The sequence below is a fragment of the Vigna unguiculata genome, chromosome 2 (genome assembly GCF_004118075.2).
Source record: "Vigna unguiculata cultivar IT97K-499-35 chromosome 2, ASM411807v1, whole genome shotgun sequence".
Taxonomy (NCBI): Eukaryota; Viridiplantae; Streptophyta; class Magnoliopsida; order Fabales; family Fabaceae; genus Vigna; species Vigna unguiculata.
The window spans coordinates 25,969,113-25,984,162 of record NC_040280.1 but is presented as its reverse complement, the minus strand read 5'-3'; the positions used below and the strand labels follow the sequence as shown (position 1 = coordinate 25,984,162).

Genomic DNA, 15,050 nt, shown 5'->3' with positions numbered 1-15,050 from the left:
CGGTGTGTGAAATCCAGTTTATTTGAATCTATGATTCTAGTCTTGTCTAAACCTTCATTTAGTTTTCAGATAAACCATCAACGCCATTTAAATTTCTGGGTCCCAATAACAGGCCAACTTTATTTCTGCCAGACTAGAAAGACATGATGCAACTAAAAAATAAAATACTTTTTCCATATAGATAAATCGGAAGATTTCATAATACAGTGATTCTTGCCATGTCTTACTTACGAATTACAAACAATCCTATAGAATATGGACAGCATAAAAGTAACATTTAGCCACCTCACTAAGCTTTTCATCTCCAAAACTAAGTTCCTCAGAATGACAAAGGGTCTAAAAGAAAATGCATATAATATATCAATCTACAAATTCAAACTGTTATTTCCTATTGCAATTAAGCTCACATCACATATACAACACACTGCACAGATGACAGAACCACCCAAAAATAATAGCAAGCATATGCTATGGCTTTTCAAATGCACCTATTCCGTGAGTATAATATACAATTTTCACCTCACCTAATCAAAAGACCAATGTTGGTATTGAGTGACGTTATTCTGGTACCTTGTTGGCAGGTATCAAGTCCTGTCTCTGTACATAAGCAGTGGGAAACCATCCAGCATTGCCTTGGCATTCTCCTTCAGACCATCCATTCGGACCAACCTGCAAATGTAACCAACATACAGTGGTGAAAAGCTTCAATATTTCAGTAGTCTATTTCTTATGTTTAAGTAACAGATATTAGGTATTAGAGCAGTTGAAGGTATGAAAATCAAATAAATAAATTAACTTCAAAAGATTATTCACTTTTGGTCATTTTTCATATAAGTGAATTTTGATTTAATTTGAATCATATCTCTACTTTGCTCCTCTGCTTCTGCATCAATAGCCAAATGCTTTTTTATGAATCACAAGTCCAACCAATGGCAAAAAAGGTCCATCTTTAGCTCTTTATAAAAGCTTAAAAGTAACCTTATGAAGAGTCTATTTGTGTAGAGTAAAAGTGAAGATGGATCACAAATAGCTGAACAGTTCTTAAAGAAATATACCTGGCGAACTACAACAAAATCATCAACTGATAGGCTTAACTCCCCCTCAGCTTGAGCATCAAATGGATGTACGACCTACAAGACAGATAATAAGGAACATGAATCAGTCCAGAAGATTCACATAAATGGAAGATTGTACGGCACTGAGTTCTAACAAATTTTGGATTATATCATATGAAGAGACATAAACTTTTATTTTGTACAAGTTTTTTTTGTCCTAGACCTCAGGTGAGACAATTATGCTATAATGGGAAAGATAAGAACACTATTATTAGCAAAAAAGTTCTACCCAAATACTTTGCACAAAGATTTGTCAATGTTTATGTGTACGAACGTGAATGTAATGATCTCATCACATTCATTATTTTACACATCTTGTTTTCAGCAGTACCTTCACCAAAAAGTATATGACAAACACAATTTGATAATGAAAAGAGGTATCTGGAGTTAGAAGCCAAATACTTTATGGCTTAAAATATATATAATATAACAAATATACACAAATTCAAATATGCTGATAAGTATTAGCCAGTAATAGTAATATGAAGATCAGCATATGATATTGGTACCATTAAAAGGAAAAATAAATATCTGTATAGGCTTCATCTTGAGCTACAGTGAACTGGAAGAATATAACTGGCATTATAAGAATATGTAGAGATAGTATTATTCATATGTTCACACATGACTTACCTTTGCAAAAAAGTAGGTGCCTGTTTGACTGTTGTGTTTATAATCAATGCCATTTGAAGCAGTATTCTCATCTGCAGGTTGATTATGTCCATCTCTTGGCGGTGGAACTGATGTAGCCTCTTTTGGTTGTTTCTCATCAGTTATCTAATTCCACATAACATCCAATATAAGATCCAGATTATTAATTTGATCGGCAACCTTGAATAATGGTTAGAATATATTCTAGAATTTAACATGCAGAATGGGCACAGGAACTAGTATCTATTTATTTTTCTGATTTGAAGGAAGAGTAAGGCTATATGCTGACTGACCTCAGTATATACTTTCTCTAGAATAATAAGGACATGCTGATGATAGGCTCTCTCTGCATCCACCTGCCATAAGGGGGAACAGATGAAAAAAGAAAGAATAGGCTTAGGGGAAGAAGATTTCCTCAAGGCTCAAGAACCATACAACACAAAATTTAAAAAGAAAATAATGCATCCAACATATTCAGTTAAGAAAACATCAGTTACTATAATGAATGTAGGTTGTCGTTAGGGTTTTAATCACCATCATGTCAAGAAATCTAATTAGCTCATAACCAACCAAACCATAAGTATAGTGTAAAGATGTTTTCTTTTCTTTTCCTGGTTTTCATAGAGGAAGCAACTTGGTCCATGGCACAGTAAAAAAGAGTACAAGATTCCCACCTAGTGGGATCTGTGGCGGGCAAATCTTACCCCCACAACCACAAGTAAAGATAGTCCTAGGATTTAAACCCATGACCTCTAGGTCACAAGAGTTGCACTAAGGCCCACCCTCTGGTAAATGGCAACAACTTTTGTAAATGTAACATCATCTCTGGTATGAACAACAAATTTTGATGTTAGAAGATATGTTAGAATCCTACAGATATAGTACTTGTTGATATTAGAATGAATTAGATTGACTCTATATTATGTTGTTATGTATAATAATAATAATACTATAATACTAAATTTTGCTGTTAACCATCAATCAGCAATCACATTGCCAATAGTGTAATGCCACAAGGAACTTAGAAATACCATTGTACGAAGGCTCTGGAGAGTCATCTGTTGCTGTTGTTCTTCAACGGACAACATAGCAGCGGTAGCTTCTTTACCAAGTGCTGCCAAGGCAGATTTAAGTTCTTTCAACCTTGTTTCTGCATTCTGAAGCCTCACAGAACTCTCTGCAGAAACAGAAGAATTCCTCAACTTTGATCGACGCCTCAAAACTTCAGCAGCCTGATGAGAAGATATCTATGATAAATATCATGCATAGCATACCACCATATGCATGCCATTGTAGCAGTAAATTATTACCTGTGCTTCTACTTCTTGATGAAGTTTATCATACCGGTGAGTGAGATGGCGTGCATCCTCCAAAGGAGCTCCTGTTATTTGTGCCCGCAGTGGCTCAGAGATCTATACAAAACCTGAAGCAGAGTTAGAAGCAAGAAAGGCTATATTTCACAAAAATGACCTCTTTAAGACTATACTTGAGAGTACAAAAGAAATTCCCCAAAAGATTACCTGATCACCTAAGATCCCGAGCAAAGTTTCCCTCTCATTTTCCATCATATCATACGAGTTACCAAATTGAAGAGAAGCCCTTGCAAGAGGGTAACCACTACCAAGATTCTCAGTCCCATACCTACAGCAGTCCCTAGCCAACCTCCTCACTGAATCACAGAGAACAAAATATTAACTGAGGCATAAACCAAAATAACAGAGGTACAAAAGGCCAAAAGCAAAAGTTACCTATCTCCATCTGCTTGGAGCTAACAGAGATGAACCCTTCTATAGCTCGAACAATATGCCGCTGAAAATGCTGTTAAAAGACATAGGTTAAAAACATGACAAAAAAAGTTTCCTGATGAACCAGTTAAAGAAGATACATGGAGTGAAAATACAAAAGCACCTTAGCTGTCTTTGTGGAAGTGTATAACTTCTGAAGGTGCTGGTGACATTCAATTTCAGATTCATCAGTCATGAGCGGTTCATTGCTAATTTGACCCAACTGTCTAAGTATGGCCTGCAAGACAACAACATCATGGTAGAAGACCAAAGTCAAACAAATAAAACCACGAGATTGACCAGGAAAACCAAACCCAAATACAACCAATAGAAACAAACATGCAGAAAAAATACTTCGTGTTTAAGGTTCCCACTCCCATCAGTTCAAATCAAAGCAAAAGTAAAAATTATACTTTTCATACAAAATCCCACTGTTAAAAATTCAAGTTGAAATAACAAAAAGTAATATTATGATCCCATGCTACAGAAACACTCATAACCTAAAGAGTAAATAGTAACAGTACTCAATTGAGAAGCACCCCACAAAAAAAATTTCCAGTTTCATCTAAAAAGAAGACTAGGAATGATGATGACCTGCTGTTGCCTTGCAACTTGTTCCCTTAACTTGCTTGCTTGCTTCCGTATAGCATCCATTCTTCACCCTTTATTTACAATAAAAACAGCTACTTTGTTGCAGTCCAAACAGAAAATCATCAGAAAAAGATAATCTTGTATTGGGGTTTCAATTTATTCATGAAAAGGTGGAAAGAAGAGGATTGATAATTACCTGTAACTACCTGGCTGGCTGGGTCTTTCTAGATAGAGAGAGGGAGTAAAAAAAAAAAAGGTGCCCACTTTGGAATAGTTGTGAGAAGAGAACAGAAGAAAACAGAGAAATTATGATAATAATTGAATGAATGAGTTATGAGAATGAAAGCGAAAACTGAATCATGTTGTAGGAGAAAGGAGAGAGAATCTTGTGGGCAAAAAAGCGTTCTTTTTAGACTATCACAGCACCGCACACGGACACGCGCTTGACTTTTCGACAAAAACCTAGTTAAAAATTGTTTCTTTGCTTCTTTTTTAATTATAGAAATGAAAGATAAAAAGAACAAATAAGACCATGTTATAATTTTATAATTTATTACTAAAATTTAAAATATTTCTCCTCAGCCAAACGAACTCTATATTTTATAATTCTACCAATTAAATAAATGATTTCCTGTTCACATGGTTAAATGGATTAAAACGATTTATTTTAATAAAATTAAGATTTAATTACTTTTTTTTCCTTATATGTCAAGTTGATTTTCTTTGCTTTTATAATTTGATTTAATTCGTCTTTATTATTTTTTAAATAATTTAATTTAATTATTACCATTAGTTTTAACTATATAAAAATTAGTGTCACGTATTAATTTGTAAAAATCTTTTTTACATGGGTCACTTTACAATTATGTCATAACACATACATTCAGTGTGACGTAACAGTAATATTATGATGTAACATATTGTCATATGGACAAAATACTAATTTAATCTCTACATTTATTTCTTTAGATTTAATTTAGTTTCAATTTTATAAAAATCAATTAATATCATTCTTCTTTAAATTGAAACAATTTTTTTTATAAATATTATGATGTCATTTTTACTAATATATATATATATATATAAAATATTGCATTAACAACAATTTGCCCTATTTTTTAAAATTACCGTAAAAATTAATGGATCCTTAATCTAATTTCATTAAGAAATAGTATTGCATATCTTTTATCACAGTGAATGAATGTTATTTTAAATTGCTTTACTGCAAATAAATAATTTGATCTTTTTAAACGCCTCTAATGTATATCTATTCCTTAAACAATTAATTGAAGTTCCTAGAAGTATAAAAAAAAAATTACTTCGTGTTATTAAGTTTTCTAAAATTATTTATTGTTAAAATATAATTTTAAAAACTAACTTAACAAAAAAAAAAGTATACTATTGTCATTAAACTATAATAATTAGGAATCATTTTGTAAAATTTACATAGTCAGATACTAAGATTTTGTATTATTTCAATAAATTAACAATGTATCACACATATAAGACTCATTTGATTATTTACCCTTTGTTTTAATCAATAGGATCTGAACTTTGGTCCAAAGCATGAAGTTTACGACAAGCACAAGTGGATAAAAGAATGTAAAACACTAGACCAACCTGAAAGGTGAGAAGCACACTAGTTAGATGAATTGTTTTATGGGACATATATTACAAAAATAAATCACAAGAATCACCTGCAAGGGTAAGCCATCTGAACTTGTACACATTCATATACACTTAAATTGGAGTGAACAAATAGTAATAAAGATTACAATGCTAGCAAATAGAAAGGGGAAAATAACAACACAAGGGGGAAGACTGGAACGGCAACCGATCGAGTGACACAAGCAACTCCAAAGACTTAGAAATGTTTGAACATGTCCAATGATGACATGTGACAGCGAACCACAACTTCTATCGTGACTTGGTGTAATGAAGGACCTCTTTCACTAAATTCCAGTTAAGAATGAATGCAACCGAGAGGAAAAGTAACACTGCAGACTCCGAGCCTCTTTCATAGCTTCTGACTTTCAAGTAATTTGCAGTGACATGGATGCAAACACAATAGCATATTTTTAGTTTGTCTTTGCAAGCTTTCTAATCGGAGCTGGAATCATAGAAGTCACTGGGGCAGGGAGTTACGACCTCTGATTCAAACAATTGCACTACTCGATGCATAGTGGGTCGATCTTCTGGACTTGAGGAGACACACTGAATAGCCACAGATAGCAAGGCATCAAGGCTCTCCATTTGCACCCCATCACATAGTGGGTCAACAATTTCCCTCGGTCTATTTTCTGTAATTAGAAAATTCAACTGCAAACATAGCAAATATGTTGAGTTGGAGTGGTGATCCATTACATTGGAATAGCAACATGATTAGCTTGCTTAATAATCACCATAAAACTACACAGCAGGTGTATACACTAAAATATAGAATTTGGCTCCACTGACCACTGAAGTGCACTGCACTTTAAAGGGTATTGTGCGGAGTGATGACAATTTATTAGAAAACCATGCGTTGATATAGTGGTAAAATTTATGCACATGCTGAACAAATTATGAGATTGTTAAAACCCTCTGTTATTGATTTTCCAGTGAATTATTATCACTCCACACTTTACTCTCTAAGTGTGGGATACCTTTTAAGAGAGGCCAAGCCTAACAAGATGACAATAAATTTCAATTAATCACTCAACCCACACTATGCTGATTATATTGGCAGCCATAAGGAAATCCATTGGAGAACATAAGGTGTTATTCTATCAAAGTTAACAAAAGATACCTTAATGGGTGTTTATATAAAAAAATTTTAAATATTTAGTTATTCAAAAAAAAAATGGAGATCAAAACTTGTACTAAAATCTAATATTTAGGTAAATGACATACCCAACCAACAATATTGAGACCCTTTTCAATGAATGCTGCATCTGTTGGCCGCTTTCCACTCAGCACTTCAAGTGTCAACACACCAAAACTATACACATCAGACTTCTCAGTTGCTCTGCCACTTTGCATATACTCTGCCATGAAATAACAGATGCTTGGTTAGACAACCATGAAGTTAAAAGGAGTGAAAAATGAAAGAAAAATTGAAAATAACTTCTCCATAGATAAAAATAGTTTATGAAAAAACTAATTTCTAGAAGTTTTCTTATGTAATTTTTCTAAGTTGTACTTTTAACTTGCACTATAGCCTATAGAGAAAGTCCTTGTTATTTTTCCCCCTACAAGTACTATGGAGCTTATGTGGATTCAACCCTATGCACTACTTCATTCAAATTATTTTCTAAACAGAGTAGGAACAGAATTTGATTGTTTGACATCATACTCACTCTAATGACAGAAGAAAGATTTGAACACTAATGCGTTTACTCGTAAAACCCATCATACAGAGTTTCGCATGCACATACTACAGAAAGATAGTCATGGGAATTATTATATCATATGAACTGGCAACTTCTCTTCGTACAAATGCTATAAATGACAAAAGAGATAATGGAGTAAACGTCCATGCAGTTTAAGACCACCTAATGACTAGTTATACACATACACTCAACAACAAAACAACTTCATTAATGTTTAAATGCTAAATACCACCAACCATGCCCCCGGCGGTGATCAGAACTTCTACAATGCTTACCTGGAGCAAGATAACCAAATGTTCCAGCAACAATAGTGGTGATGTGCGATTCTTCATCTTCCAGCAGTTTGGCAAGTCCAAAATCAGATACTCGAGCTTCCAAGTTTCCATCAAGCAAAATGTTACTAGATTTTATGTCTCGGTGTATAATCCTAGGGGAGCAATCATGGTGCAAGTAAGCAAGCCCTTTTGCAGCTCCCATGATTATATTTAAGCGTGAATCCCAGTCTAGTTGCTCAGCCCTTTCTGTGTGATGCATCAAAAACACCATTATCGCACCAAAATGATTTAATCAAAGATAAGATCAAGTGAAAATGTAAGTTCACAAAATGTAAGTTTTCTGAAATGATTATAATTGATATTGATACACAACATAACATTCACTTCAAACATATTAGTATCTGTATGACACTTCAGAATTGAACAAAACTTTAGAAATATATCCAATCGAACAAACTAAAAAGAGTAATGCACTGTAGTGGCCACCAAGGAAAGCAACATTGAGCAATATTTAATACCTTTAAGAAATACTCCTTTTAGGCTCAAATATATGTAAACATACATAATTTCACACTAACTAAAGAAATTACTTAAGTTCATTTGATTTTCTTGATATCTTATAGTAAAAGAACTACATGCTCTAAACTACCCATAATCAAATTTATTTTGAAGATGATGCTCACATTTGAATTAACTTGAGTATTTTTTGAATAATGACATTAAGTAGGGTTGAACTACTTTAAAATTGCTTATATTTAAGTCCACCAAACCTTTTACTTACATTTTTCAGTCCAAAGGAGTAACTATTAAATAAAATGAAACTTCCTTTTTAGGACAGATCGTGCTTCCTGTAAATGAACCCTTTTTCCAGGAAAACTAGTTATAAAGCATTTCCCATTTGGAGTAAACTCTATTATACAGAACATAAATTCACAAATATTTTCAGATTATTGATGTCTACTTATATCCACTATTTAATATGATATTGTGCTCCTGGAACTAGAAGGAATGTCATCTAGGTTGAGCAACAATGCCTGCTGTACTAGCTTCCATGTTAATTGAATTTGTACCAACTAGTGCAGCATAAATGAAAGGGCCTTATTTAACAACCAAACAACCAAAGCATGATATCCCAAGCAAATATAAGCTATAATAACCAAATCCTGATTCATCAAAAACGTTCCATATAAAATAATCATCAGTTGAGTAGGTATTTCATATCCAAAAAGCATTGAAGATTCACATGAGCTGCTTTGGTGAAACAATGGTTGCCATATTTGCTTAATAATGAATACTCATAACAAATTACATAGATATTTATGTTTTGACCTATTTTCAGAGAGTTACTAAGCGTTCTTAAGTGATCAGTTGGTTTATCAGGATAACTAAATGATAACTACCACATGAACCATTTACTCTGTAATTACCAGATGCCCACCTTAAAGTTCCATACTTCTACCCAAAAATACAGGCATTCAACTAGAGATCTTACCATGAAGAGCTTCATCAAGACTACCACCTGGTAGGTAATCATATATTAACAACTTCGATGTTGGGGAATTGCAATATCCTCGTAAGTTCACTAGATAACGATGTTTGATGCTACCAAGAATTTCAAGCTCCCTCTCAAAAAAACGATCAAACCCCTCATTCAACTTTACAATCCTTTTCAAAGCAAAGACATTCCCATCGTCCATTGCAAGCTTGTAAACAGTTCCAAATCCCCCAATCCCTATTATGTGTTCTTCATTCAAAGTCTCTAGTTTCTTAATGATGTCTTTTGAAGAATATGGCAGGTCTCCATGAAACATCACAATTGATGCACCTACAAGACATTTGGACATTTTAATTTTTACGGATTTTTCAAAGCATATAAAGTAGAAAAACAAAAATAGAAAACTCAAATGGGGCCTATGTGCAAGCTAAAGAGAGATAAGGAGTAAACCTGCGCCAACATCCATTGCCAGGCTTATTCTGTCATTTTTACCAAACTTCTTGTAAAGGAAACAACCCCAGAAGCACATAAGTGCCACCAAAAGTAGAGCTCCCACAGTTGCTGATGCACTGATGAGCAGCCGGCCAGAATATTTCTTCTTTCCCATTTGATTTTGGTCTATAAGTGTAAAGTAATAACAATAAAAATGGTATTTTGACAATGTAATTAAATTGTCTGTATTACATACAACAGAGTCAAAACCATTGTCATGAAGACAAAATTGAGTTGGTAAATCCATTTCAGGCGATGACAACATAAAAATTGAGACATAATAGGACCTGAGAATTATATAGTGCGTAAGACCCGCATCAAATACTATAGCATACTCAGTGGAGTACTTAAATGCTTTGTTCCCTCCCTTACCAGCTAGCTTTCATATTTTACTTAATATGTGTCACGTGACTCACATGAGTATCCCCTAGTATGCAATTAATATTTTTTAGCCTGTTTTGATTAAAGTTTGTAAACTTAAATTTGAATAAAATTCAATTTGCAGACTGAGTTTGCAAAAGCAGACTCAATATTGAAACTTGGTTTGTTGCCTAATAAGTATGCAATCAAATCATATCTCTAACACTATCATTCCCATTTCTTTTGTTACCCCTTTAAAGCTTGCCATTTACTACCATAGAATATAGTTGGTCATATAACAGTACAATAAAACCTCCATTTGAGCTTGGTAGGCTTTGGGGTCACAAATAACCCCCCGGATGCCTTTCTCTATTTTAACCACCGTGTATCTACTTGAAAAAGATTATATAAAAAAACAATGCATCATTAAACAAAAGAAGGAAAACTTGATATGAGATCAAATAAAGGATAACTACTAGATTTAAAAAACACACAGCTTTACCTGAGGAAGCAGATTGAGTATTGGTCCCCGGTGAACCGTCATCTTTACATGTAGAATTGATTTTCACTCCGCACAGACCACGATTTCCAACAAAGCTGCAAGAAGGCATAATATGCTTGTTTCAATATTGTAAAATGGATTTAATTCCTTTGAAATTGACTGCTATATCGCAGTGTCTAGTATCATTGATCACAAAAGGCAAAGTAAACATTAAAAACATAATTATTTACAACATTAATGTCAAGACTTAATATATCTATTAAAATACCAACTGGCATAACAACATAAAAATAAAATTATCATAAAACTAGATTCTGTCTGAAAATAAAATATTGCTATTAAATTCTCTCTGAAATCTAATAAGTTAAATAAATTATTATTAATACATTTAATTAAAACTCAACTTTAATAAAATAAAAAAATCAGCACTTGGCTGATGGAACATCTATAAACAGGAAAGGCCATACTTACGAGCTTCCAGTAAAGTTTCCAAGGACACCATCAGAAGGTATAGGTCCGACCAGAAAATTGGTTGATACATTGCTTCAAAAACAACCCCACAATGGTAAAAGATTCATTTTGATGTAAAATAACAAATTAATAAAATATGGGTTGAGAAAGAAGTATCACAGCGGAAAAGAAAAGCCTACATACAAATTTTTGAGATTGTACAACTTCCCAAGTGATGCAGGAATATTCCCACTGAGGGAATTGCTCGATATGTCCCTGTAAAATAGAGAGATATATTGTTGAATATGATGTCTGTATGACTGTAACACCAAAACTAAAGAATTTGAATTTGTTTAAAAAAGGACGAACTAGAAAATTCACTAAATAACTAAAAAAAGATAATCATATTAAATATTACTTTTTCATTCCCTTTATTCTTTCAGTGCCCAACTTTTAGGCCATTTATTCTTTGAACGAAAACAGAATGAATGCACAATACAATACGCCCAAATAATTAAATACAAACAACCAAGAGAAGCAAGAACTAAAAGAAACTCACAAATTTATGAGCAGCGAAAGGTTTCCTATTTCACTTGGAATGATTCCACTAAGGTAATTACCCTGTAAAAATCTGCACAACCAAAATTAGTAGTTATGACCAAGTAGTAATAGAACAATTGGGTTTAGTAGTTATATAACTTCTATTAGAGAAATTAGTTTAAGAAAAGGAAGTGTGTGAATAAGACAATAACAGCAACTGTCATACTAGAAGTTAAAATGAAAAATATAATAACTAGCATAAATGATAATAGATTGCAAACAGAGACATATATACATATATGTAACAAACAATCTGAATAAGTATGTGCATCACTAAATTTAAAATAAGTGATATGATTTCATAAATTTGCATTATCTTGACATCAACAAGTAAGATAAACGCAGATGATTTTCTGAGGTAAACAGGAAAAAAAAAAGGATGGAACAGAACTAGGCAAATGAACCGAACTTAATACATACATTCCCTCCAATGCAGTGCAATTTCCCAATTCTGATGGAATTGTCCCATAGAAATTGTTGTTATGCAGAGCACTACAACAGATACATAATCGTTATATAAGCGAATACATAAAAGCGCCAAATAACTTAAAAGAAAAGATATCTACAATCAAAATTTTAAAAATACGTACAGAACCCTCAGACTCTCGAGCTTCCCAAGATCAGGTGATATAGACCCACTTAACTTATGGTGAGATAGACTCCTAGAATATTACCAAGGAAAGCAAAGTTAGATAAAGAATTCATACAAAATGCCAGCAAGTCTCCTGTCATGTATTGATGAAACTATTTTCTAAAGTTAAGAATTTCTGGAACCAAAATATCACAGAGATGCAATCTTTCAAGGAAATTTACACATAAAACAGTGCATTCTATTCTGATTTACTTAAACCCTACCCCAATGCAAAACCCAGAAAATGAAGGGGTGATTAACTCACTAGGTGTAAGAATTTGAGTCTAGCATTGAGCTATGACAAGATCATAGACTAAAGAAGTAAGAAATTGAAAGTAGCCTAATGGTTCATGAGAAACATCAATCAGCACTAGCTGCAAGAATTAGGAAATGGTTGTGTGTACAAAATCTATAGTCTAAATCAGATCATAAATGCTCCAGATGTGGTAAAAAATCCAGTTAAGCTTGGTATTAGTCTGGTTTTCGGTATTTATGAACACAAAACCAACATAATACTGTATATTTACCATTTAAATAATAGATGTGACAAATTACACTGGTCAATCAAACACTTTCATCTCTAATAAAATTCCTTAGAGTAAATCTAGACAAGAAATATCCCATAATCATTATAAAAACTCACAGATGTGTTACTCTTTTGGTTTTCGGATCACATTTCACTCCTTTCCATTTACATGGGTCAGGATCCTCTGGCCTCCACTGTAATAGGATACCATCAGAATTAACAACTGCTGTCCTAAAGCTGAGAAGCACCTCACCTACAGATGTCAGAGCATATGATATCAAAATGATCATGCATCAGCCAAATGAAACTAGTAAAATTCTAATTTTAATAAAGTACCATCAGATAACAAATCCACGCAAGGTGGTAAAGATCAATAGTAGATTTCGTAAAATGTGTTTTTGGTCCAATAAAATTATTATGGAATCAAAGTGAAAAATAGCACTAGTTTCGATCAAACTGAGAGACATAACAGATATATGTAAAATTACGACGACAACAAAGTTATGTCTCACTCGATGAAGTCGACTACGTAGATACCGCAACGCAATTTAGAGTGATTAAAAACCAAATATATGTATGGTTGTGTCCAGATTGTGAGATGCATGATATAAAAGTGATAATATTAGAAGCAGGATTATATCCTAATTAACAATAGACTCAAAAGCAATAAGTTAAATAGAAGTGTAAAAAATAAATATGATCATACCATCGGGAGTGATAGCATTGCTCTTAATGATTACAACATGTAGCAGCACAATCAAAAGAAGCCACGGCCATTGCCATTTCAAAAGACAAATGCCCATAGCAACACTGCTCAGTAAGAATATAGCTAATAGAAGTCATATGAGAAAAATGTCTCGCTCCACCATGTAGTTATCTAGTTGGCACGAACATCAACACCGCAGACAAACGTAGACACCGCCTGCAACAGGAAAAAAAATTAAATGTTATCCGCAAAGAAATTACTAAAGACAGGAATCATAATTGTTATTTATAACAAACTCATCAACGGAAATTAAACCTGACAAGAAAATAAAATAATTCGGCAGTTATGAAAATCAATTGCTCACACTAAAAAACACTTCACAGCCAGAATATATATAACCACAGAAACGAATGAATAAATAAATAAAATTAAAAAAAAAAAACTAAATAAGTTTTCTATATTTGAACTTTTGATGCATAGCAAATGCTTCAACCTGAGTTCAAAAGTTTTCAACTGAAACGCAGCAAAAGAAATGAAAGTGGCAGCGAAGCAGACTAGGTAAACAGCTAGAAAAGCTTAGCAGTTCAGTTACAGTACTAGAGTGAAGAGAAACTCAATTCAGCATTTCAAATCAAAAGCACTGAATGTGCAAGCATCGAATCGAAGCTAATTAACACGCCACAACAGCGATTGCGAATTTGTGGCGTTTTTCAGTTTACAGAAAATCGAGGTAACTGAAGATAGAACGAGAGTGAGAGGTCGCACGCAATGACCTGGATTTCGATCTGAGATGCGCGAGAGTGAGAGAGAAATGCAGGTTGAGCTGTAAAGGAATAACAAACAAAAACGTTAAAATAAAACCCTCTCTCTCTCTCTCTTTCTCTCGGTTCGTTGTGTTGTTGTGAGCCTGAGATTTCTGTGATTCCAAAGAGCGAGTGCGAGAGTGCGAGTGTGCGAGTGAAGGTGTGTGTGCGCGTGTGAGTGAGAGTGTGAATAGACGCTGCTTGCTATGTTATGTTATACACGCTCGAGAATTAAAGAGGAACCAATTGGAGCAAGGCTGTTCCGCACGTGACAACATTGACACGCCGCACGTGCGACCGACGCCTTCACTCTAGAACCCCGTCACAGCTCATGGCACACAAAAATGACGCCTGTAAGATTTTTCAACACTTATCCCTTATTTTTCTCAGACATTAATTTTCAAACGTGTTCCTTTTATTAATTAATAAATCGCCAGAGTAACTTAATATGTACAAAAAAATTCACATTTAATTTTCTGAAATTAAAAAACATGTCTGTTAGAAAGGAAAAATGGTAATTGAGTATGCCAATAATTTATTCCTTTCTCTTATAATGTAACAGAAAAAAAAGGAATTACGTTTTTTTGTTCTGTTATGATAATTTAAAATAGGTAGGATGTATTAATGTTTAAATCTAACATGGATAAGAACAATTAAGGTAATATTTAATACTTAAGGTAATATTTAATATTTAGTGT

At 33.5% G+C, this 15,050-nt stretch overlaps 2 protein-coding genes across 4 annotated transcripts; both read right to left on the bottom strand.

The window, feature by feature from the left end:
• Positions 1 to 153: 153 nt before the first annotated feature.
• Positions 154 to 4,519, bottom strand: LOC114173280 (SH3 domain-containing protein 1). Of its 2 annotated transcripts, none has more exons than XM_028057565.1 (11): positions 4,338 to 4,519; positions 4,145 to 4,236; positions 3,675 to 3,788; positions 3,515 to 3,584; positions 3,287 to 3,435; positions 3,077 to 3,178; positions 2,798 to 2,998; positions 2,060 to 2,122; positions 1,749 to 1,892; positions 1,056 to 1,130; positions 154 to 669 (listed from the first exon to the last, which is right to left on the bottom strand). In XM_028057565.1, exons 2-11 carry the CDS (start codon positions 4,202 to 4,204, stop codon positions 559 to 561), a joined length of 1,089 nt encoding a protein of 362 aa, XP_027913366.1. In that variant the 5' UTR covers positions 4,205 to 4,236; positions 4,338 to 4,519; the 3' UTR covers positions 154 to 558. The 2 variants fall into 2 exon arrangements, with proteins under 2 accessions (XP_027913366.1, XP_027913365.1); XM_028057564.1 differs by having other exon boundaries at positions 4,145 to 4,233.
• A 1,215-nt stretch (positions 4,520 to 5,734) lies between these two features.
• LOC114173278 (LRR receptor-like serine/threonine-protein kinase FEI 1) lies at positions 5,735 to 14,550 on the bottom strand. Of its 2 annotated transcripts, none has more exons than XM_028057561.1 (14): positions 14,315 to 14,550; positions 13,550 to 13,765; positions 12,961 to 13,096; positions 12,277 to 12,348; positions 12,107 to 12,178; positions 11,646 to 11,717; positions 11,291 to 11,362; positions 11,108 to 11,179; positions 10,637 to 10,731; positions 9,733 to 9,900; positions 9,280 to 9,612; positions 7,788 to 8,033; positions 7,034 to 7,167; positions 5,735 to 6,460 (listed from the first exon to the last, which is right to left on the bottom strand). In XM_028057561.1, exons 2-14 carry the CDS (start codon positions 13,644 to 13,646, stop codon positions 6,242 to 6,244), a joined length of 1,788 nt encoding a protein of 595 aa, XP_027913362.1. In that variant the 5' UTR covers positions 13,647 to 13,765; positions 14,315 to 14,550; the 3' UTR covers positions 5,735 to 6,241. The 2 variants fall into 2 exon arrangements, with proteins under 2 accessions (XP_027913362.1, XP_027913361.1); XM_028057560.1 differs by having other exon boundaries at positions 14,323 to 14,548.
• Between the last annotated feature and the right edge of the window lie 500 nt (positions 14,551 to 15,050).